The sequence below is a fragment of the Sturnira hondurensis genome, unplaced genomic scaffold (assembly GCF_014824575.4).
Source record: "Sturnira hondurensis isolate 20B ecotype Veracruz unplaced genomic scaffold, ASM1482457v3 Scaffold0000022, whole genome shotgun sequence".
In the NCBI taxonomy this organism is placed as follows: Eukaryota; Metazoa; Chordata; class Mammalia; order Chiroptera; family Phyllostomidae; genus Sturnira; species Sturnira hondurensis.
The window spans coordinates 7,298,151-7,321,039 of NW_028072653.1; the positions used below are offsets into that span (position 1 = coordinate 7,298,151).

The 22,889-nt window shown below is 49.9% G+C and overlaps 1 protein-coding gene across 2 annotated transcripts in view; it reads left to right on the forward strand.

The window, feature by feature from the left end:
* Window positions 1-22,889, forward strand: part of TENM2 (teneurin transmembrane protein 2) — a 343,633-nt gene that overhangs the window by 215,358 nt on the left and 105,386 nt on the right. The window contains exons 9-10 of one of the 2 annotated variants that reach the window (XM_037040640.1): window positions 386-586; window positions 2,221-2,406. In XM_037040640.1, coding sequence (XP_036896535.1) covers window positions 386-586; window positions 2,221-2,406 — 387 coding nt within the window. The remainder of the gene's footprint in view (window positions 1-385; window positions 587-2,220; window positions 2,407-22,889) is intronic. The other variant, XM_037040701.1, reaches the window with a different exon arrangement.

A 22,889-nucleotide genomic window follows, 5' to 3' on the forward strand; every position in this document is an offset into this window, starting at 1 on the left:
CTTAGGCTGGGCAGTACCACACACACACAGAGCACCCGTGTCCATGGCCCATTCTTAGATGCTCAGATGCGGTTCAGTTAAGGCACTGATGGTTATAAATGCAGGATTCTGAAGCTCAAATGGAACACCTCTCTATCTGAAGTCTCCTCTTTCTGCTTGAGAAATGGCCTTTTTTTCTCTTACGGTCTTTTCGAGTTTGAGATTTGGTGTTTTGACAAGTAACAAGGCTTGAATTCTTTAAAGGGATTTGGTCTGCCTTACTTGGCTGCTGCATTTGCTCATGAGAGGATAGGATTTGGTGAACGACTGGTCCATTCAGCTCTTCTCCGGTGTCTCATAGCCCAGCCCCCACTCACGAACCCGTTTTCCTCTTTGTGTTTTTCAGTCGATTGCTTGGATCCCACCTGCTCCAGCCACGGGGTCTGTGTAAACGGAGAATGCCTTTGCAGCCCTGGCTGGGGGGGTCTAAACTGTGAGCTGGCGAGGGTCCAGTGCCCGGACCAGTGCAGCGGGCACGGCACGTACCTCCCCGACACCGGCCTCTGCAGCTGCGATCCCAACTGGATGGGTCCCGACTGCTCCGTGGGTAAGCCGAGGGGTTGTCTCCTCACTTTCCCCAGTGCTCATGTCCCGTGTCCTCCCTGAGCTCAAACACTTGGGCGTCTACTCCTCACACTCAGCTGGGCCTTTGGTCCATGGGGCTTTGGGCTCCTAACTCTCTTCTCCTCCATCAGGAAGTCTGTGATCCTTGAGAAATAACAGACCCCTGGGTAGGTTCTCGTGCCTCATCGGGGCCATCGCTGCAAATGGACGAGGGGCCTGGGAGGGACGCTGCCATTTGCATTACAGATTTTCCCATGTGTGCTTCCTAAAGGCACCAGAAAACAAAACAGAACAACTCGATGGAACACCCTGTAAAACAGAAAAGAGGCTTTCTCGGGGTGTGCGTGAACCTGTTGCAAAGCCCCGCGGTCCTCCAGTGACAGGCAGATAATAGTGTTGTGCTGCACATTTTATTTTCCTAAAATTATGAGCATGTGCTTACCTCCCAAGTGACCTCACCAGGGAATGGTTCGGTAGTTCAAGGCCAGCCTTCCCGAGGGGGGCTCCGCTCACCGCCAGGTGCCTCTCCAAGCAAGGCACCACCCTCCGTCCCTCCCTCTGGCAGTGAGGCCGCTGTCCGATCGCCACGGCCCTCCGGCAGGGAATGTAGGTGAGGCTCTGCCTACAGTGGGGAAGGAAGGAGTATTTCGGTGCAAAAAGAAAGGAGACTTGGTTAGTATGGGCTACTTTGGAAGCCACTGACTCCAGCTTCAGCCCTGAGGCTGGTCGTCCAGGCCGAACTCTGCAGAGAATGGGGGGAGGGAGCCCTAGAGGGGAGGCCCCACTGTGGTGAGGACAGTGTGACTTTGATTGAGTCACTGGCCCTCCCTCCTGCTCTGGTTCCCCTCACCCCGGGCCTGACGGCCATGCCTCCCTCGGTGGTCTGTCGCAAGAATGAATGCCTGACCATGCTTGTCCTCGCGTGAGAGGTCTGGAACGCCAGAGAGCACACGTCTGTCTGTCTGTCTCTTCCCTAACCACAAAAGACTTTGAGCTCCTTTGAGAAAGAGGCTGTGGAAATGCAGCATTGTTCCAAGGCCATCACGGCCACCATGGTGCGGGTCAGTCATCTTTGGGGGGATGGAGCTGTGGGGTCCCCTGGAGGCCTCTGGCCAGTTCAGGCTCTCAAGGAGGGAAACACCCCAGCTGGCTGGGGAGTCAGGACTCACACGTGTCTCTTCACGGGGGTACCTCCCAGGTACCTTTGCCAAACTGGACGACCCCTGTCTGAGCTGTTGCCACGGTGGCCTGCAGCCCTGAAACAGCGCGTCTCACACTCCAGCACGCGTCAAAGCCACCTGGACAACCCATTAAAACAAATTTCTGAGGCCCACTCCCAGAGTTTCCAGCTCCGGGGGTCCAACCCAGGCACACGCATTGGCATTCCTGGCAAGTTCCCAGCTGACAGTGATGCTGCTGGTCCAGGGAAGCCCCGCTCCAGAAAAGACGTAGCAATGAGACAGTCCCCAACCAGTGCAGAGAGAGAGGCCTCCCAAAGGTGACATAGCGCTGGGCCCTGGGGCCTGCGCCAGGGACCCGGCCACATGTGAGGTCTGGCCTCCGGTGGAGGGTTTCGCCAGCGGTGGTGTTGAGCTGTAATCGTTGTTTCTCTTCCAGAAGTGTGCTCAGTAGACTGTGGCACTCACGGCGTCTGCATCGGGGGAGCCTGCCGCTGTGAAGAGGGCTGGACAGGCGCAGCGTGTGACCAGCGCGTGTGCCACCCCCGCTGCGTTGAGCACGGGACCTGTAAAGATGGCAAATGTGAATGTCGAGAGGGCTGGAATGGTGAACACTGCACCATTGGTAGGCAAACGGCAGGCACCGAAACAGGCACATATTGCTTTATTTTCATAAATCGTAGATCGATAGTGATGGTCGTGCATTGCAACCGGCTGTTCCTTCAGGGACACACGTGCTCTCCAACATTCTTGCTGCCCCTCCAAATCTCCAAGGGGACAGTGAAGGGAAAAGCAAGGTCCCCTGATGGAAAAGGCTTTCCCTTCTTTCCAGAATTCCAGATGGGGAGGAATGGAACCACATAAGAAAATCCCTCCAAATTACGGATCTCAGGGAGGAAGAAATGCACATGCATGGGAAATTGTCGGGCTCTGGAGGACTCAAGACCCTAAAAGTCTACTCCCAGCTGGCTAGATCACTGGGTCCCTGCTGGCTGGCAGCAGTTACACTCACTTGTTTTAGACAAGGCCACATGCAGGCAGGACCAGGACTCCCAGGTTTCCCGGGAAGCCAGGCACCACTGTGATAGTTCTGAGCATCCTCCTGCCATCCCCAAGACAGGGCTTCCCCCTGGGGCTCCTGACCCCCCTCATCACCACCAGGGTCATTGGACGGCTCCCCCTCTGGCCCCATTTCATTCTCACTCAGCCTCCTCTCTATAAGCTTCTTGACTAAGAATGTTCTTTAAAGGGCCCTTTCTTTGTTGAGAAGTAATAGTTCTCAAGTTTCTTAAGGGTTTCGTTTTGTTTGTTTGTTTGTATTTTGTCCTTATTGTGGTTTGGGATGGGATGACACCAAGCAGAATGTACCCCATTTTCCCTTTCACTGAGGTGATGGAAGCCTCATGTCTCAGGCAGTTGAGATGACCTCCACTTTACCTCCAGTTTTCAGATGTGCTGTTTAATCAAGTCAGGGACAGGAGTCACTTCCTGCCAAGCTGGCTAATGCACTTGCTTGCGTGACATGCTCAGAAATGTCTGCAAACTACTGACTTGCCCCTGGCGAGCCATCTAGTTGGGGGCCCTCCCCTCTGTCCTAGCCCCCAAAACTCTAGTCCCAGACCACCCACCTGGAATGAGAGACCAGTGTGAGGAGCTTACCCAGGACTGACTCCGGGGATCAGACTCAGTTTCCCATGCTGTTCATTTGGGTGCTTACGCAGAGATGAAGCGCACTCTGCATTAGGCTTCCCCCGGTTCCCCTTAATTGGACATCCAAGGGGCAGCGGGCGAGCCAATCCGGGCCGCAGCCGCAGCACTGGGACCCTGCCGGGACAGTCGGTTGGCAGTGAATTGTTTTTGCAATCTCTCAATGATGCTCCAGATCCTGCTCCCCCGTAGCTACTTTCATCTTCAGTTCCCTGCAGAGTCTGGGGAGAATTCAGAAGACTTTCCGGGGTGGGGGAGCGGCACACACAGCCCACCACCAAGACAGTGTCAAATGTCACTAATAGCTGCCACTGGCAGGGACGTTTCTCGTGATGTGTTTCTGCTGCCCACTGTGATTTAAGTCCTCTCCCCTTCCCCACGCCTCCATTACCCCCCAATCTCACCCCACAAAAGAGCTCTCGCCTGCCAATAGGCTTTAAGTAGAAAATCTTCCTTTCCCTCCATCCACACCATCCAGCTTCAGCTCCCCTTGGCTCTCCCCCTCCCACATCTGCCCAGGGCTTTGTGCCCTCCAGCGATGCCTGCTGGCTCTCTCCTCCCTCCTGCCCATCCCACATCTGGGAATAGCTCACAGGAGGGCAGCCCAGATAGATCAGAGCAGAGTCTGGAAAACCTCGGCCTGCAGGGCCACATCTGGCCTGCTGCCTGTTGTTCTGCGGCTTATGGGCTAAGAATAGTTTTTACATTTATTAAGGGTTAACATTTTTTTTGAAATATCTCCTTGCATTTGACAGTTGTATGAAATTCCAGTTTCAGTGTCCATAAATAATCATTCTGAGCAGAGAGCCACAACTATCTGTCGATGTACTGTCAGCTTCTGCTTTGTGCCTTGGCGTTGAATAACCAGGAGACCCCCCCCCCCCCGGTCCGCAGAGCCATTTGTTGTCCGGTCCTCCACAGGAAAAAAGAAAAGGCCAGCCCTGAATTAGAGAGTTGCACAGTTCTCAATGGGGAGAAAGGAGAGAGTGGGTCAGCATTTGCATTAGGAGTAGGAGCCAGCTGAGGCTTGCAGGACATCGGGGGCCAAGAGGAAGGGAGAAGGTTCGCATGTCACCACGTGGACTGGAGAGGAGACTGCAGTTGAGCTGAAGTGTTTCTGGGGCCACTGGGAGTGAGATGGGAAGATGGCCACTTGAGTCTCAGTAGAAAAGGGTGAGAATACAGCCAGCAGGAGAACACATAACGTGTTTCCCTGTAGCTAGCCCTCTTGATGAGACAAATTGGAGAAGGGTGTTTCTGCTACTTAAAGTGTTTGGTTCAAGTTTCGCATCTCTATGCGCCGAAATATGAATTCTTGAAAGACAGAAAATGTGCATTTGGATGCCAAGTCAAGCTCCCACAATGAGGAGAGCAGTGATCTGGGCAAGTCTCTCGTTCGGGACAGTAACCTCTCGTGACTCTATGAGTGTGTGCTGTGTAACTTATAAAGATCGTTATTGCCAATGCCTTTACCTGGGAGAAGTTAGAGCTCTCTGGTTTCATTGGCAGGATGGAGGCTGTCTTCTTACTGTCATGTTTCCTGGGGTTTGCTTAAAAAAAAAAAAAAAAGGCCAGACATACCTCGGTTGGTGAGATTTGCTATTCAGAATCTAGAGATGTCCATACATGCATGATCGCTTGCTTCTCCACCTCTGGCTCCAGAGCTGTTTTGTGGAGTTTTCATCTTTTATTTTGAGCAGACTCTTCTGTCAATTCATTTGAAGTAAATGCCACAATTTACAAGCCCAGAGTCAGTCCTCCTCGGGGATGCTGACAGTCAGACAGGAAAGAGAGGCTCTTTGATCCTTTCCAAGCAGAGCCTCCAATGCGATATTTTGAAAATAGAAAATAAATAAGAATGAAATGGCACCTAGTCTGCAAACAGCGTTTTGGGAGACGTGGGGGAAGGCCGAGCGCTGGGCGGCTAGTGTTGGGGTACATGGGTTGTCTGTGGCCTGTTCCCAGAAGGTCATGGGAGGCAGTTTGAGTAGGGACATTGCAAATAGTCAACTGAATAATTCACATGAGCACTTGTGGACCCCATTTATTTTGCTGAAGGAAACAAGGTGATAGACGGGTTGGGGGAGGGGGCGGTGGGAGGGCTTGGATAAAACACAGACTTGCAAAACAGTTGGGGACAGTCACCAGGATGCACTTCTGGAATTTTTTCAGCCAAATTATGTATTTTATATTGGGAAATTTAGTATATAGGGCTAAAAATTTAAATATAAGCTATACTGTTTCGATGTTAACCATTAGAGTTAACTCAGTGGCAGCCTGGATTCTCCCAAACCGTGATTCTTGTGGTACCTCTTTCTAACAAGTTAAGTACCAGGTATGGCTAAAATTTGTAGAATTGCATAGATCAGAAATAGGCTTTGAATCCAGATCAAGCACAATTCTTGGACAGCTTCGTAATATATTGCATTAGCATTATTTGGATGGGCCGCATTTTCTCATGAATAAATCAGAAGGCACATTGTGTGGTTAGAATACTTTTATTCTTTCCACGTGATTGTCAGTTGGGTTTTTTTTCCCTATAACCTGCTACCACCACCACCAGCCCTTATTAATAACTTCATAAGGCCATCCAAGTCTGTAACACCAGGGCCTAAAGGAACCACAGACGGTTGGACGACCACTATCGATTGAAGTAAACTCAGAAAAGCACCTCTTCAAAGGAAATAGAGTAGATGTTAGTGTGTTGCGTGAGCAGAATAGTTGGGCGCTTACAAGGAGAAGCCAACGTTCATGTTGCCAGGGAATACAAGGAAAGAAGCTAACTGCTAATTGAGGGTTGTTGCTGTTGTCTCCTGAATGTGGACTGTCCAGACATCCATTCTGAATAGTGCAACCTAACACACCCATAGAATGAATCCACCAACCCCAGGCACCGACCCTGGGTGAACTGTTGGATATCTGGGTAGTGAGCAATGTCTGTCATGGTTATTCCAACTGATTGTGTCTATGTGGCCGTGACCTCCAGTTGCTTCTGAGAATCATGAGGACTCTGTTCCCAGGACCATGTGGGGCTGGGTGACCTGCCCATGTGCCACAAGTCAGAAAAGCTTTCCTGTGTCACATGGGGGCTCTTCTATTTTTCCTCTTTAATTGATTGGGGAAAAGAAATAGGTCCCTGTGATATTAATAAGGAAAAGGAATCTTTACCCGAGGAAAAACCAGCTGTGCAACAACCTGACGTGCTGCTGAAGTGATTGTCATCAAAAGTAGACAGGCCACAGTCCGAGAGGGAGAGAGCTTCGGAACCACAGGGAACAGGTTGGGAAGGAAGCACCTGTCAGAATTAACTGACTTCAGACTGAATGCAGCTGCTTCTGCCTCTCGTTCCCGCTTCTTCCCGTGTTACGGAACTCTCCTCCGCAACGATTATCCTTGAACATTTGAGCTTTCATGACTCTGCAGTGAGATCAAGTTGAGATGAAATTAGCCACCGTGGAGCCGTCCTTACCACCAGGTCCACGGACACAGCTAACTCTCTGATTGGTTAATTAAATCCATTCCTCTGGGGGCTCTTGCTGGGAGCCTGTCCTAGGAGCTTCATCTTTTTTGAAGTGAAAACCTAAAGTGAGGGTCTTTCGTATTAAAAATGATGGGCACACTCTTAGCCAAGCACAAAAGATGCCCTACAAGTTGGCCAAAATATGAGCCTTCTCATTGAAGGTCAGTCATCATCCTGTGCCCAGGTGTTCTTTTTGAGTCTGGGCCAGGTGGTTTGCACAGGTGCCCAACCCAAACCCAGAACAAGGACCAGGAGGTAGAAGTTTCAGGAACACATTTTCACCTCACTGCAAAACAGTAAAATACCATGAAAGGGGGAAAAATGCCTCACGAGTAATGAGATTCTCATCGCTGAAAGTGTTTACTTTCATGGCCTAGATGGTGAAGAGGGACACTTAGCATCAACTGGAACATAGACTAGACAGACAGAAAGCTTGCCCCAACTTGAGGGCACAGCCATTCTGGAGTCTGAACAGAAACATTTTTGATGCTTCCTGTGTGATTTTGTAATATTTACCCATGTAGTGAGCTACCATAAAAGAACATAAGAAAGGAAGTCTCGGTGTCTGAGTCCTGTGGGATGACAACTTGGTGCATTCATTGTATTACCCCCTGAATGTTTCCGAGGGTCCCGTTCATGTGGCAACTAGCATGTAGCCCACAGTGACAGACGCAAAGAGTAGAAAGCTTGGTAGGAGGCGTGACTGACTTTGCCAAGACAAAGAACTAGAATCATAAAATCCATGGGACAGAGTTAGCCTGAGGAGGATTCCAGACTCAGAAGAAAGGAAAACCTGTAAGAGTAAGAGCTGTTGAAAAAGCAGGGTGTGCTGTCCTACTGTGTGCTGTCACTTCCAAGTGTGTGATTCTAGGTCCCACAACACGCACTCAATACTCGACATGTCAAGGAAAGCAAAGCCCGGCAGACCCTCGAGATCTGAGCTCCCTTAGAAACTCTGTATGCGCCTTTGCTCATCGCTTGCTATCTGGCCATAGTGGTGTCATGAAGGATAGGTTGATGGAGGATGGGGACACCTGTGTCCCAGGCTGGACTCTGCCACCCCATTCTGGCTGCTCTTGGAGAAGTGACCCGACCTCCCCGGCCTCTGGGGCAAATGAGGGGGACGGACCACGTAATTGCTTTCCAGAGCATGGTCCACAAACATGAGATGATTTCATGAATGTAGGAGTATATATTATTGATTACTAATGAGGGGCTTTTGAAAATAGGTATTGAGAAAAGCTGCACCTAGTTCCTCACACTCATGATTATACTGGTATTATTGCTGAGGGATGTGGCTCAGGTAGGTAGCGATGTTAGGCCTGAGTAAATGCAAAGAAAAATATTAAGTAATTAAAGGTGCAGATTGCAAATATTATGGGTGTGATATGTCACTGACTAAATTTGGAACACACGTGGATAAGATGTTCTTGAACAACCTGTTCCACGACCAAAATTTTGTCGCAAAATCGTGACAGGGCTATTCTAGCCCAGTCCAACATTTTTTTTGTAAGGGGTGGGGAGGGTTTCCTGCCAGGGTCCGTCACGTGCACTTTCGGTTGGAGGGGTAGACTCGGCAGGGTGCTGGCTCAGTGGGTGGCGTGTTGTGGACTCGTTGAGTATAGTCAGTAGTGCTTTGTTGTTAGTCGGTCTGCTCATCTCGGCTCCAATTTATATCTAGTTTCCCTAGGGAATCATCTTGTGCCTTGAAAGCCATTTTTACCTAGTCTTAATAATCAGGCTCCACTTGACCCACTTGTGTTTGTGTTCATTAACAGAAGGAGCTAGTGTGAATGAAGGAGTTCATCTGCCTGTGCCCACTTCTCTAGGGCTCAAGACAATGCTAGCACGACAATGACGTGCTTAAGACAGAGGCCTCTGTGTCAGTCTACCTGAGATCAAATCCTAGGCAGTTTCCTAATGTCTGGGTGCCTCAGTTTCTTTGTCTGTAAAATGGGAATACAAAAACCGCCTACCTCGTTGGGTTATATGTAAAGTCCTTGGCACAGAGACTACCACACAATAAGATCCAAGTAAATGCCAGCTCGTCGTCATCATCACCGTCCCCCATCGTCACCGTCACTGTCTAGCACCAACACAACAAATTACAGGGCAGGGGAGGATTAGCAAGATAAACTTCTCATTATGACGGTTCTAGTGCCTTCAACCCCCCTCACACATCTGCCTCCAATCCGTCAAGCAGTCAGTGACATGTCAAACGTAGCACCTGCCCATCCTTCATCTCCTACACAGGTTCTTACACAGAAGCATAAACTGCCTCTTACCTGGAATTAAGCCTGCTTGTTTTACCGAGTATCCCGACTGTACGTGGAATCAAATAACTGAATATCCTTACGTTAATAGGGGCTTATCATGTAATCCGGGTTTGCTACTTTCAACCAAAATTTCTCAAAATAGTCCTCTTGGACATACTCTGGGAGGGCTGAGGGGTCTCCCCGAAGACTCATTTTTAATTCTGGAGTTGATTTAGGATAAATACAGTTTAAAAAAAAGTAAAGAGGAAGGAAGAGCTTCCTTTAAGAAGGAAGCTGGCATTTCTCACGTCTGAGTGCACTGCCAGGTCAGGGCCTTTTAGAGCGACTGGCCCTGCTCTCTCCTGTTCTCACTCCATCTCATTCCTCAGGGCTCTGGGTGCCAGAATTACATTTGTGGCGGTGCTATGCGTGAGGAGTAACCCAGGAGGCTCTGCTTAGCTGCACACGTGCCCTTCGGAGACCCGAACTCCCATCGATGGTCCCTATTCAGCCCACTAAACTTCACAGTTATCCTCACTCCTCCCAAGCTGCAACTGCTCGACTCCTTGGAGCAAGACCCGTGGGTAACATCTGGGGAGTCTTTGCAATTCCTTGGCTCATCTCCTGGGTTATCGGGAGCCACACAGAGAATCCCAGATGTTCATGGTAGGGAACAGATTTTGCGTTTCCTCCCAAGTTGCCTGCCTAATGGGGTTCAATCTCAGACCAAGCCACGTCTATTATAGCACCCTATTTCACAGGCTCTTTTTAAAAGGGTTGCCTTGATGGCTTTTGGAAAACAGGGTGTTGTCATTTGGAAAACCCGCCAGTCAAAGTCGGGGGTTATTGCTTTCCTCCGCACCCTTTGGCCACGCATTTCTGGGCATCATCGTAATCAGACCCACAGATGTTCACTGTGTCGTCGATCATCTCTAAGTCTTTCCCTCCATGGGTAGGAAAGAAACCACACCCCACAGCAGCAAAGAGGAAGTGAAGTGTTTCATCCATGTTCTCAGGATAATTAGAATGGATTCAACGACAAGGGAAAATGCATGTAGTTAATCTTTCTTCTAATTAAAAAAAAATATCCCTAGTTTTAAGTACAGTGTTTGTTTTTTAAAAACATATTTTCTTCGTAATTACGAAGGGGGAGCCCTTTTCGGTCCTCAACGGTAGAAGCAACATCTGCAAAGTAATTAAAAGCTACCAGCCAGTAGGTTTTATGATTATTATGAAGACCCTGAAGGAGCCTGCGCAGTCTTTCCTGGTAGCTTTCACCACGGAGTCCTCCGCAGGCATCCTCACTCGTGGTTCGTGCTGGTGGTACTCTCTTTCCCTCCCCCATCACTGATGGTGTGCTTGCCTCCTCTTGGGTCAAGCGAGGCGGTTGATTCAGCAGAGATATACAGGGCCCAGCACAAATAACGCCCCTTTGCATTATAAAATCTTTTATTACAAAATCATAAGCATGTAATTCTGTAACGTAACAATATCATGCTCAAGCGCGCCGTATGACACTTTAGGTGAAATGTTCAAATTGAAACTATAAATCGCTGCACCCATATTATTACCCTACCCTCCCTACTCGCAACCCAAATATTTCTAGAAGTTTCCATCCGTGTCTTACATGCTCATTTTAGCGTATTCAGATTCTTCAACTTGGCCTCCTCACTGAAGCCTGCTACCTACAAAATTCACTTCAGGGGAACCCTACATGCCTCCCCTCTCCAGCGTCCATACCCAGCAAGTGGCAGCCAACACCCTTGGCACCCCTCAAGGAGGAGAAAATGCCACATTCCCCGACATGGGAACACTGTGGAAGCCATCCCCACACTTCTTTGAGAAAACTGCCTTTCATTTTTGGTCTATAGCTGCTCTCAAATTCATCCAGGGTCTGCCCCAGGCCTGGGCCACAGGACAGACCCCACGGGGTCCTTTGCATCTCTGCCCCTTCACCCACCCTCAGACAAACTCCACACACTCAGGGCTGGTGGAGGATGCCCACAATCCTCCCTACACCTGCAGGCTCTGAACCCCAATTCAGACTCAGGTAGGGCCCCTATCCTCTCCACAACCAGCTCTTTATGTAAAAACCTCCTTCTCCCTCCTCACTGACACTAAGGGTTCCTTCCGTTTTCCACCAGCTCAACTGCAAGGAAGAGCCCCTGTGGTCTCCCACTGTTATAACAACTGTGTCGTGGGAGAAATGGAGAGAAAACTGCTCCCATGTCTTCCAAACGCCGGGTCTCCGGCATTTCATGGCTTGGCCCTTTGGGGCCGATTCCTCTCGTCACCCTGCACTACGCAGACTAGACCACGCATCACAAAGAGCACAGGCTGCCAGACACCAGGGAAGGGAAGGTTAACCAGCGTTCCAGAGACAGAAAGCCCCACATCACGGCTGTTCATAAAAAATTAAAACTGACGAGACTCCTGGGCCACACATTTCAAGTGTAGTTGCAGCAGCACCTGGTCAAATTAGCAATGAAGTTGGTTAGAACTTGGCCCTGAAGCAATGGCCCCAAATTAGCAATGAAGTTGGTTAGAAGGGTCATCTGTCTAAAGCTGTAAGCAGAGTCGTGGGCTCTGATAAGTGTGAACTGCATTTCCGATTTATTTTTTAGATTATGATTTAACTTCGAGAGGAATGGCCAGACAGCCCTGGCTAATTGCCTTAGAAATAACGCCGTAGCAATTATAAAATAATCACCTCCCAAGCTAGAGAAAACGTTTGTATCTGATTTTATTTCAACAAGTTAGCAAGCTGGCAATCACAGGTCACATGACCACATCCCAAACACACTCTCTAAAGACAGGAAACACAAAGCCCCGGTGGACTATGCTCTGCAGAGCACCCTGGCAGCAGGCAGTGAGATTGTTTCTTTTCCTTAGGTGCTTGTAAGCCCAGGAAGCCCAAATGTCATTGATCATTGCAATTCCCATGAATAGGGAGAGCAATTGGAAATATTGGAGGCAGGAGGAGAAACTAGCCCTGGCCTATTAATCCAGGGGATGCTGGCAAGTAAAGTTGGGTCCCTTAAGCATGTTGCTATCAATTTCTCACCATACTTTGAATGTGAACTGACTTAACTTCTTATTTCCACTTAATGGGGCCACGAAAGATCTGTATCCACTCACTTACTCTCCGGGGGTCTGATACAGGAAATGTTATTATATCATGGAGTTGCCTAGTACAGAAAATCGTCTACCCAGAATTAAACAGCTTGAAACAAAATACACATCAACACCCACTCCACGCTCTCCAAATCTCCCACGCAGTGTTTGTAGAATGTAACATCTTCCTCTCTGCTAACTATTAACAGTCATTGTCTGTACTTTACTAGTGTCGTGTTTGTGTGGTGGGAGGGTGCGGCTGGTGTGGGAGAAGCTGCAGCAAAGGAATGCAATGCATGAGCTCTGGAATCTGCAAGCTCAGGTTCAAAGCCAGCCTCCGTCCATTGCTAGTTGGGTGAGCTTCGGCAAGTTATATAACCTCAGTATCTGTTTTTTTCCATCTGTAAACTGGGAACAGTAATACCTATGTGCAGTCCTTGCGAGGTCTTCTCTTAACACAGCATTGATACTCCCATAAATGTTCACTTAACAATTGTTAACAGCCCTTGCTGGTATAGCTCAGTGGATAGAGTGCAGGCCTGCAAACTGGGGGGTTGGCAGTTCGATTCCCGGTCCAGGGCACATGCCTCGGTTGCTGGCTGGGTCCCTGGTGAGGGGCACGTGAGAGGCAACCACACATTAATGTTTCTCTCCCTCTCTTTCTCCCCTCCTTCTCTCTCTAGAAAAAAATAAAATCTTTAAAGGGGAAAAAAAAAGTTGTTAACACACCCTGGCCAGTGTAGCTAAGTGGATTGATTGCTGAACCGCAATCAGGAGGGTCTCTGGTTCCAGTCTCAGTCAGGGCACTTGCCTGGGTTGCAGGCCAGGTCCCTAGTTGGGGGTGTATGAGAGGCAATGATCATGAATCTCTCCCACACTGACGTTTCTACCCCTTTCTTCCTCTCCCCTCTCTCTAAAAGTATATAAAACCTTTTTAAAAAATCATTAACACCCCACACCTTCATGCGGTTACCATAGTTTCCCCGATGTATCTTCTCAGAATCCTTAAGGAGGCATTAGAGGTGGCATGCAACCATAGAGGGAAGGGGGCCCCAAACCCCAGAAAGAGAGAGCGGGTGCTAAACCTCACGCGTTAACCCCAGTGTCTGGGCCACTCCTGTTTCCTTCCCCCGTTCCGGAGGAGCTTGTTGGGACACTTGGATTAGGTGACCTAAATAAAGGAGAAGATAGGGAGTGAAAGAAGATCAGGGAGAGAGGTAGACAGTGACCCAGTGAGGAGCTGCCTGCCTGTGGCAACGTGAGGATGTAAGGAACGAAAGTGAGGCAGCCTCGTGCTCGTCCTCATGTGTGTGTGTGTGTGTCAGGGCCCACACCTTCTCTGTCTGCTTCCAGCTGAGCAATGGCGGCATGTTCGTGCATTCATGAGGCATCGGGGGAGCACCTATGGGTGCTGGGTGCAGCACGTGCTTGCTCTGGGCGAGCCCCCTGGATGGCAAGGCTCAGAGACGAGTGCTTTGCAGACAGCCAGGTCACCCTCTGAGGAACTCGAGTCTTCCGGTGCTTATCCCTCGGGAGACTTTGCTGTTTTCTACCCTGAGACCCCCTCCCTGGTGTGTCTGCCAGTAAGTTTGGGTAGATTTCTCAACATTCTTCCTCGCCCGCAGCTTCCCGAGGCAATCGGTGGAAGGAAGGACGCCTTAGACTCCAAATGGTAGTTGAAGTTCATTTGTAACACAGTGTAATTAAATGAAAGAAAGCAGTCAGGTATCAAACCGGGTGGCTGTACGCAAATGACTCCCTCATAACTGTTCCTATTTTTCAACAACGCAGGAAATTTAGTTCCATCACATGAAGATGGCAACTCATTAAATTTTTATTTTCCTTCCCCTCCTTATTTATCTTTTAATCCTCCATATATGGCGCTACTTGTTCCTGTTAAATAACACCCATTAATTAAGTCTCGTCGTCTCTTAGCGATAGCCATATTCTTATTTATTATGAAAACCCGGCTTTAGATGCTTATAATTTAATTTAGTTGGATTGCCGCTTGGGCATCTCTAAGTGAGAAAACCTTGAGGTTTAAAGGTGGAATTACTGGCGAGGGGAGGGAGTGGCAGACACCGCATTTTCCCCTCGTTCCGTGGCAGGAGGAAGTGGGCAGGCCTTTCTACTGTTAATGGAGTGAGTGGGCCTATACAGTATTTGCATAATGAGGGTGACATCGGTTCAGTGTCTTTACTAAGAGAAGGGGTGGGAGGACAGAAAGAGTCGTAGACCCAAAGGTTGCTGTGCTGACCAGGCCCAAGCAATGCAAGTGCTCTGAACGGGGTGTGTAAGACGCTGGGGAGGGTCGTAACCTGGAAGCCCTGCCTGCGGAGGGCAGACACAAACCACCTCCCAGCCGAGTGTAGCTGTGCGGCCTGGTTTCGCCAAATTTTCCGTTTCTCAATAGAAGCCAGAAACTGGGATTGTTATGCATCGTCTCCCAGCCTTCCAATGTTGGCAGGCAATCAGAACTTGGCGAGAATGCTGCACAGGACAGGCAAACGGGGCGGGGAGCCGTGTGCAGCGCCCAAGCGTGGCCCCTGCCACCCCCTCCGCCGCAGGGCCAGTGCTGCGTCGGGGGGCGTCACGTGCCTGGACCGAGACTGGGGCGGCGCTGGCTTCTTCCCTTTGATGGCCCAACTCTCCTGGCGACTGGTTTAAGCCGGTGGGAGTCTCACTACCGTGGCACGATGGTGATGCTTTGCACTTGCACAGTGAATTTTCTCCAAGGAGCTCAAAAGACTTTGTGCTGCCGAAGCGCACCTCACAGTAGCCCATGAAGCAAGCAGGTAGCTGTCTAAGCACACCGTGAGCAGCGACAGGAAGTGTGGTCCCCAAGGCCGCCGGGTTGACTCGCTGGTCCAAGTCCAGGGCCTACGACGTCACTGGCAGTTGGCCTCCAAGAAGCACAAGCAGGGTTTCCCACCGCTGCCCCCTCCGCTGCCCCTTTTGGTTTCTTTTCCTTCCATCTGCTCCAGTTGACAGTGAAGCCCCACACCTCAACGATAGATACCGGCCAACTGAGCCAGTGACTGATTCGTGTCGTGCGTGTGAGTGTGTGCCCATCTGTGTGTGCATGTGTGTGCATGCGTGTCTGACTTCTCGGCAGGCCCAGCATGCTGCACCCACAGCCATCCCAGCACGTCTCTGCATGGGTCGTCGGTCTAATGCCGGGCTCCAAAATGCCACTTCTGCAAATGTTTGACCTCTAGGAATTCCAAATGGGTGGGAGGGGATTAAGACTTTATTTATTTATCTTAGAGAGATGGGAAAGGGAAAGAGAAAGAGAGGGAGTGGAAGGAGTGGAACATCAATGTGTGGTTGCCTCTAGCACACCCCATACTGGGGATATGGCCTGCAACTCAGGCATGTGCCTTGTCTGGGAAGCAAACCGGCGATGCTTTGGTTTGCAGGCCTGCACTCAATCCACGGAGCTACACCAGCCAGGGCCCAAATAGGTGTCTTTTGGATCTAATAATTCATGGTGCTAGGGGCCCCGGTGCCCCTTCCTCTTCCTTAGACTGGTAGAACTTCAGCTTCTGTTACAGAGCTGGCATGCATGCCACTCTTTGGCCACAGTGGTTAACAGGAAAGGCTGGGAAGCAGGGCCAGGAGCAGGCTATTCTCTGAGCGGCCTTGGTCAGAACAGCCGAGAAAGTCACACTTTCTCAGCAGGGATTGGGGTTTTGCTCTGTCATCATTTTTCCCTCTCTGACTGGGTGCAAGGGCTTTGCTACAAAATCCGCCTGCCCAGCCCTTCCACTCACTTTGGGGGCATTTCGCTGTCTCAGAGGTCCTACCCTCCTCGGAGGCGGGGGGGAGGGGGAGAATCCTGGGCTTTCAGACTTGACCCAGAGAGAAGACTCCAGCACAGCAGGGTAAACCTGTTGCTCTGTTTCCCAGGGGGAGCAGAGCATGTGCGTCTTGCATTGTCTCGATTGCCTTGTTCTTCCTCCCGAACCATCTCAGATCAGGCTCTGATCCTTGGGGACGGTGCCCAGCATGACAGCACACCGCAGCCCCGCCCTGTCTCTGCATGCACGCATGCCACCAACACCCGTCACGGGCAGATGCGGACCTGGCCGTTCCGAAGGCGTGTGTTGGGGAGGTAACTGGACTTGCTGACCTTGGCCCTGCCCACCAGCTTCCCATCAGAGTCCACAAATCAGGCGACTCTAGAGTCACAGGACAACTGCCTTTTCTAGGGATGAGAACTTGAAAGATCCCACAGAAAAGCATCGAAAATCTCTCCATCTGGTCAGAAGTGCAGTGGATTGAGCGGCCAGCTTCAATCATAGTGTTTTATCTGATCCCAGTAGGACAAAATCGATACTGAATATTTTTTAAAGTATGGAGATTTCAAAAGCCATCTCTTCTTGGCTGCCTTGGGAGAAAATGACTTTGCTTTCCACTCAGCTGTTCGGAATGGAAGCTTTCAAAGGTCAGCCGAGGCGTCTTCCCTTCAGCTTCCTTCAACACGCCTCTCAAGGTACCATACCGGCAAGTCACATTTGTATTTTTTTTATCCACATACACAACGTACATCCTATGGTGTTAAATGGTTGCCACATTGAGGACACCTTTGGTATAACAGCCTCAAGATGACATTCTAGAAATTCAGAAAACCCAGAGAAGCCCAGGTATCCTTAGTGCAGCCGAGTCCAGTGAGGCCTCAGGTGTCCTGCATGCCATGAACGGAATTCCACCCCCGGTGACCCCACACCATAGGTCTGTGAGCAGATTTAAGCCCACCCAGCTGAACTGACCTTTGGGCAAATTTGGCACCAATAGGCAAATAGGGAAACCCAGGGAGCTCCACCAGTCAGCAGGGAGTTCGGGCACTGCAGTTTCCACCCTCCGCCCGCTCAGCTTTCAGAAGAAGCTGAAGTGCAATGCCAAGCTGAGCAATGACAACACACGGCTGGCGCAGCAGGCCACTTGGAGGTTGCATCTCACTGATCTCGGCACCTGGAGCCGGCTTTGCCTTGACATTTAAATTCCTGCTCTCCTCCCCAGTGAGACTGGGTTCCGCTAAGTCATGCAACTTTAAAATATTTCCTGAGCAGTGAAAGCAAGTGATTGCAGTGTTACAAAATCATGCCTTTCAGAAGACATTAAAATGTTACTGATACCAATCACAGCGAAACAGAAAGCTGCAAGCCAAGACTTTGAGGGGAAGGAGGTGGAGGCCCAGAAAACAGCAAGAGACCGATACATAAAGACAGCGGTTAAAGCCCAGCTGGGAATGGCTTTAGAGGCTACAAATGCAAGTCTCGGGGGGGTTTTCTTTGAGTTTTCCTCCCAGCCTGTGACTTTACCCCTTTCTCTTGACACCCTTCCAGGGCCTCCCAAGGAAGAAGGTCTCTAGAAGGGTCCATTCCTTCGGCACCCCGTAGCAAAACATACTCTCCAGAAAACCTAAATGATCCCTTGCCTTGGGGCCTGGGGTACAGCAGGTGCTCACTGAGTGCTGGCCGGCTTGCGGTTCCCTAGGCATGACCCTCTCGGGTTCTTTAAGAGACAGAACAGAGGTAGCTAGGAGCATGGGGAGTGAGAAGCCTCCAGGCGCTGGCACCAACAACGCTGTTTCTCAGCCACAGGGGGCCTGTTTTAGAAGTTGGGAGCTGGATTCGAAGAAGGAAACAGGAATAATCAAGTACCTGAAGGGTTTGTCCTGAGTTTTGGAGGATGAGGGTTTGCACAAGGGATGTGTCGGCGCAAGGCACACATTCGAAATGGGGACAGCACAACCCCCAGGGAGGTGAAAATGGTTCTTTGGGAAGGCAAAAAAAATCTTATACTTAATGTAGAAAACACATGTATATGCACTAAATAAACAGATGGAAAGTGTATCTGTGAGATTAAAATTTCATGATTGGAAGAAGAGTTAGGAGGAAAAAGGTCTAAAGGGTCCATGGGGAAGAAGATAATGACCCAAAATAAGCTGAGAAACATTCATCCGGTAGACGAGGTGATGGGTTGGTACATTTCTACCATGTCAATAGAAGTGGCCTCAAGTGTCTCTACTAAAGATACATGATTGTTTAGGAAATGCTTGCCAACTCCTATTTCTGTCTTTGTCACCCCCGGCCTGCTGGCTCAGGCTTAAACCACATCAGTTGGCACTGAAATCACGAGAAAGGCCGGGCCCATCATTGATTTTTTTTATGTGTTTTGCTTTTACCCATTGACTGAGTTCCCTTTCCAGATAGAAACAGCCAACCATTCCTGAGTGTTGACCATGAACTTTGCCAATCCCCATGCTACATTCTTCATGTGGCTTCTCTCCTCCAACCCTCCTATCAGTCTTATGAGGCAAAAACTGCTGTCACCAACGGTGAGAAGCCTGGCTTAGAGAGGTTAAGCAGTTGGTGTCAGTCATTACTCTCAATGACAGGAGGGGCTGCGTTCTAAATCCAAGTGGACTCACCAGGGACCAGGGGGCACCATTTCGCTATTCGGTTTGCCTGCTTTGACGCCAGGTTGCTGCAGCAACAGGGTTACCTGGGAGGCCGGCCACAAAATCAAGGCATCTGGGCACCAGGACGGCAGCCTCACCTGGTAGTAAAGTCACCACCTGCAGAAGTGGTTTTCTCAGAGAGGGAGGACAATCCCCTGTCAGGACCCTTTGGGGTCCTCTGCTTTACCTGTGCCCCTCCCCCAGGCCCCGAAACACACGAAGTAATCTCAGATTCCGGAAATGACTCAGTGCTCCTCACTGGCCAGCTTTCCTAAATCCCAGCTGACTTTCTCTCAAGAGTTCACATTCCCACCAACTTTTCATTAAATTAATTATTCAACACAATTCAGAGTGAGCATTCTCACAGCCACTGTAACTCTGCCGTGACTATATTAAGGCGTAAATTGAACAGCATGTTTTGCAATACAGTTAATTTCGTATTCACCAGAGAACTGAGTTATAGTTGCTGTGGGAACCATTTCGAATCTCTTGGCTTTGGCGCATTTAAATTTTCAACCTCAGCACTGCACGTCGTAGCAGATTTTGTATGAATGCTTAATTTGCTTCATGCCGTGGCCTGGCTACCCTGAACTTGGGAGACCTGTCCGAGTCTAGCAGAACAGCCTTCTGGTTTACCTGCCTGCTTTCTTATCCTAGTACCTATCATACTTCACGGAGACATAGCCAAGAAAACAAAACGATCCCCATTTTATCTTGAAAGTCTGTTTGGGGGGAGCTGACTTTCTTTAGAAGCGCAGTCAGTGAGAAGCGGCAAGTCTTGGGCAGTGTCAAGTGCAGCAGGCAATGCCATTGCGTTTGTGGAAGAGCCAGGATCCTTGTCCAAGGGCGATGTTTGGAGCCATGCTGTGTGATTCGGTACACAGGGGGAGTGACCTCAGAAAGCTCCACATCCCTGCCTGCGCCATTAATCAAGCAGGCATGCACGGCCGTGCACAGGACTTGCTGGAGCCCTGGAAAAACTAAACATTTTCCAGAGCCACATAAAACCCGGTCATCTCTAAATCAAGATGCGTTGTGGGGCCCCTCTAAAAGGCACATTCAGCAGAACTGGCATTGAACTCGGACTGGATCCTGGTGGCCTGGAATCCGCAACAGGGGCCCCCGTGAAGACGGAGGCTTGTTTGGGAGGAGTAGCGGAGGGAGGTGGAACTCAGAAACGGTTGGAGAGGTGAGCATTCCCTCAACAACGGTTATCAATTTTTGTAGCGTTGTTGGAAAAATCAGTCATGCTTCCTGCCTCCCAGGGATTGCTCTGCTGCGGTTTAGGGGTGCATGTGGGAACCCTGCAGTTAGCAACTGAGAAGCAGCCCCCCCCCCGTCAGCATTTAATTATCCATTCGGTTAAAACGTGACTTAGCAGAAACGTGCTGCCGTTGTGCATGTTGAAAACGTATTTGAAAGAAGTGGTTTTTGTTTCTCTGTAAATGAGCGGATTTCGAAGAGGAAGCTCTTGCCTTGCTAAGGGCACACTCATTGTGCAAAAGCGAAGAGGAGCACCTTGCACAGCTAGGCCAGAGTGCTGGGATTCTGACTCCCATTCTCTACGCTCTCAGAGAGCAAGTCTCCTAGCTCCTCTATTGTGCCACATAGAACCGCATCTGCTGGCTGAGACTATTGCTAAATTTGTAGATAAAGACCCTGTAATGACCAGCGGCCTCCCCCAAGTCCTTGATCAGCTAAAAACCTCTTAAGGAAAGGACTAGAACTCTACCTGCAAATAGAGTTTCCAAGGGCAGGGTAAGTTCTTGATGACTCAGGGTGACCTGGGTCACAAGGTCAGGAAGGGGTGAACAATAGAAGGCGCTGGATTCCTGTGGGAGGGCTGGGGTGGGAGATGTCGTACCAGCCAGAGGAAAGAAAAGAAGGTGAAGAAGCAGAGGACAGATCGAACTCTTTGCGTTGTTTCTGTACCAGGCAGAAAGTAACATAAAACTAGATTTAAAAAATAGTTACTGGATGAGGTTATTGAACACACAATGTTTTGAGAACAAATCTTCAGAGACTTGCCATGGCTGGTGTGGCTCAGTGGATTGGGTGCTGTCCTGCAAGCTGAAAGGTCACCAGTTCGATTCCTAGTCAGGGCACATGCCTGCATCGTGGGCCCAGTCCTCGTGTGGGGGTGTTTGACAGGCAACCAATCAATGTTTATCTTCTTCTCCTTCTCTTCTCCTCTCTCTAAAAATTAATAAGTAAAATCTTTTTTTAAAAAACCTTCAGAGAGCCCGGGCTGGTGTACCTCAGTGGATTGAGCATGGGCCTGCGAACCAGACGATCGAGGTTCAATTCCCAGTCAGGGCACATGCTTGGGTTGCAGGCCAGTTCCCAGCAGGGGGCCCACGAAAGGCAACCATACATTGATATTTCTCACCCTCTCTCTTTCCTTTCCCCTCTAAAGATAAATAAATAAAATCTTTAAAAAAAACCTTCAGAGAATTTGGAGAGATTGGTTGGTAAGGAATGCTTGATAGATTAGTAAAGGTAGATAGATAGATAGATAGATACAGGAAAGATGGGTGGGTGGATGGCTGGCTGGCTGGCAGGGTGGATGGATGGATGGATGGATGGAGATTGCTTTTTAAGTTTGAGTGCCACAATTCAGATGGGTCAAGCTGACCAAAGGGATTAAAATCAAGGTGTAATAACCTGGAAGGGAGTACAGAGTGGTTCCAGAGGCCCTGTTGCCAAGAACTAGGGAAAGCTGGTGGAATGAATGCAGCTGGGCGGTCTGAAGTCGTTGCATTAAGGAGGTCAGGAAGTCTGCTTGCCAGAGCTGTTGCCTCTTACCAGACAGAGCCTGGCTGTCCGGTTGCCCCCTGCTCTCCCCACCCACGCGACCATTTGCCCTCACTTCCAAATGCTGTTCTCAATAGTAAGGCCACTCAGAGAGGAGGGTGGAATCCCCACAAACCCCAGCCTCCTTCACCTCATTTGTTTGCGTCCCCCAGACTGCTCTTTTAGGGACAGAGTGTTAAATCCTCTGCTTTTGTGTCCCTAAAGTCTTTCTTTTGGAGGGACACATAGGGAACCCTACCCACGTAGAGAATTAGCTGGGCCACGCAGAGTCGGGAGCAGTGCGTGGGACAGTGCCCAAACCAGCACCACAGCTCACCAAGACTGTCCCTGGGTCTCCCTCCTGTCCAATCTCCCCATCTGTTCTCCCAGCACAAAGGTACCCTTAAAAATCCACGTCAGAGCAGGCCCCTCCTCTGCTAAACGCCCCCTGGTGGTCTCATTTCATTCGCAATAAAGCCTGTATCCTTCCAGTGGACCATGAGACCCCACATGGTCTGGCCCTGCCCCATCACCCTGTGCTCATGTTCTCCCTACGCCCGTGGCTCCAGCCACACCAGCCACCTTGCTCTCCCTCCGCCACCCCAGGAGTGCTTTGCCCGGGGCCTTGGTACCTACAGTGCCCTCTGCTTGGACCACTGTCCCCTGCATATTGGTGTGGCTCTCTTCCTTCCCTCCTCTGGGTTTTCGCTCAAAAGCCACCTTGTCAGCGACGACTTCCCTCAGCACCCCATGTACAGCAGCACCCCACCACCATTGCAACCCCCTCCCTGTTTCTTTTCCCTGCAGCAGTATCGCCATCTGACATACTGTATTAATTTTTTTCTATTGGGGTTCTCCCCCAATAGAAGGTAAGATCTTTGAGAAGAAGACTGTCTTTTCTGGTTACCACTACATGCCCTGCATCTAGAAAGCACCTAGCATTTGGCTGATACTCAGCAAACATTTCCTGAAGAAATGAAAGAATGAACTCATGGTCCTCCCCCAGAATGCGGCATATAATAACTCAGTAAGTTTCTGCTGTGGGATGAGTAGTTCTCCCTTAGCGGTCCTTTCACCCTTGATTCTGACACAATAGGATCATCAAAGACAAGGGGACCACTCTTGACTGGGGACCACCAAACCACTCAGGAGGACATGTGGAGGTGGCTTCCCCTGGCAGAGTCAACACGGGGCGCTGTCTGGTTCTCGGCTTCAGAAACACCATCCTGGTTGTGGTAACAGTGTGGGTCAAG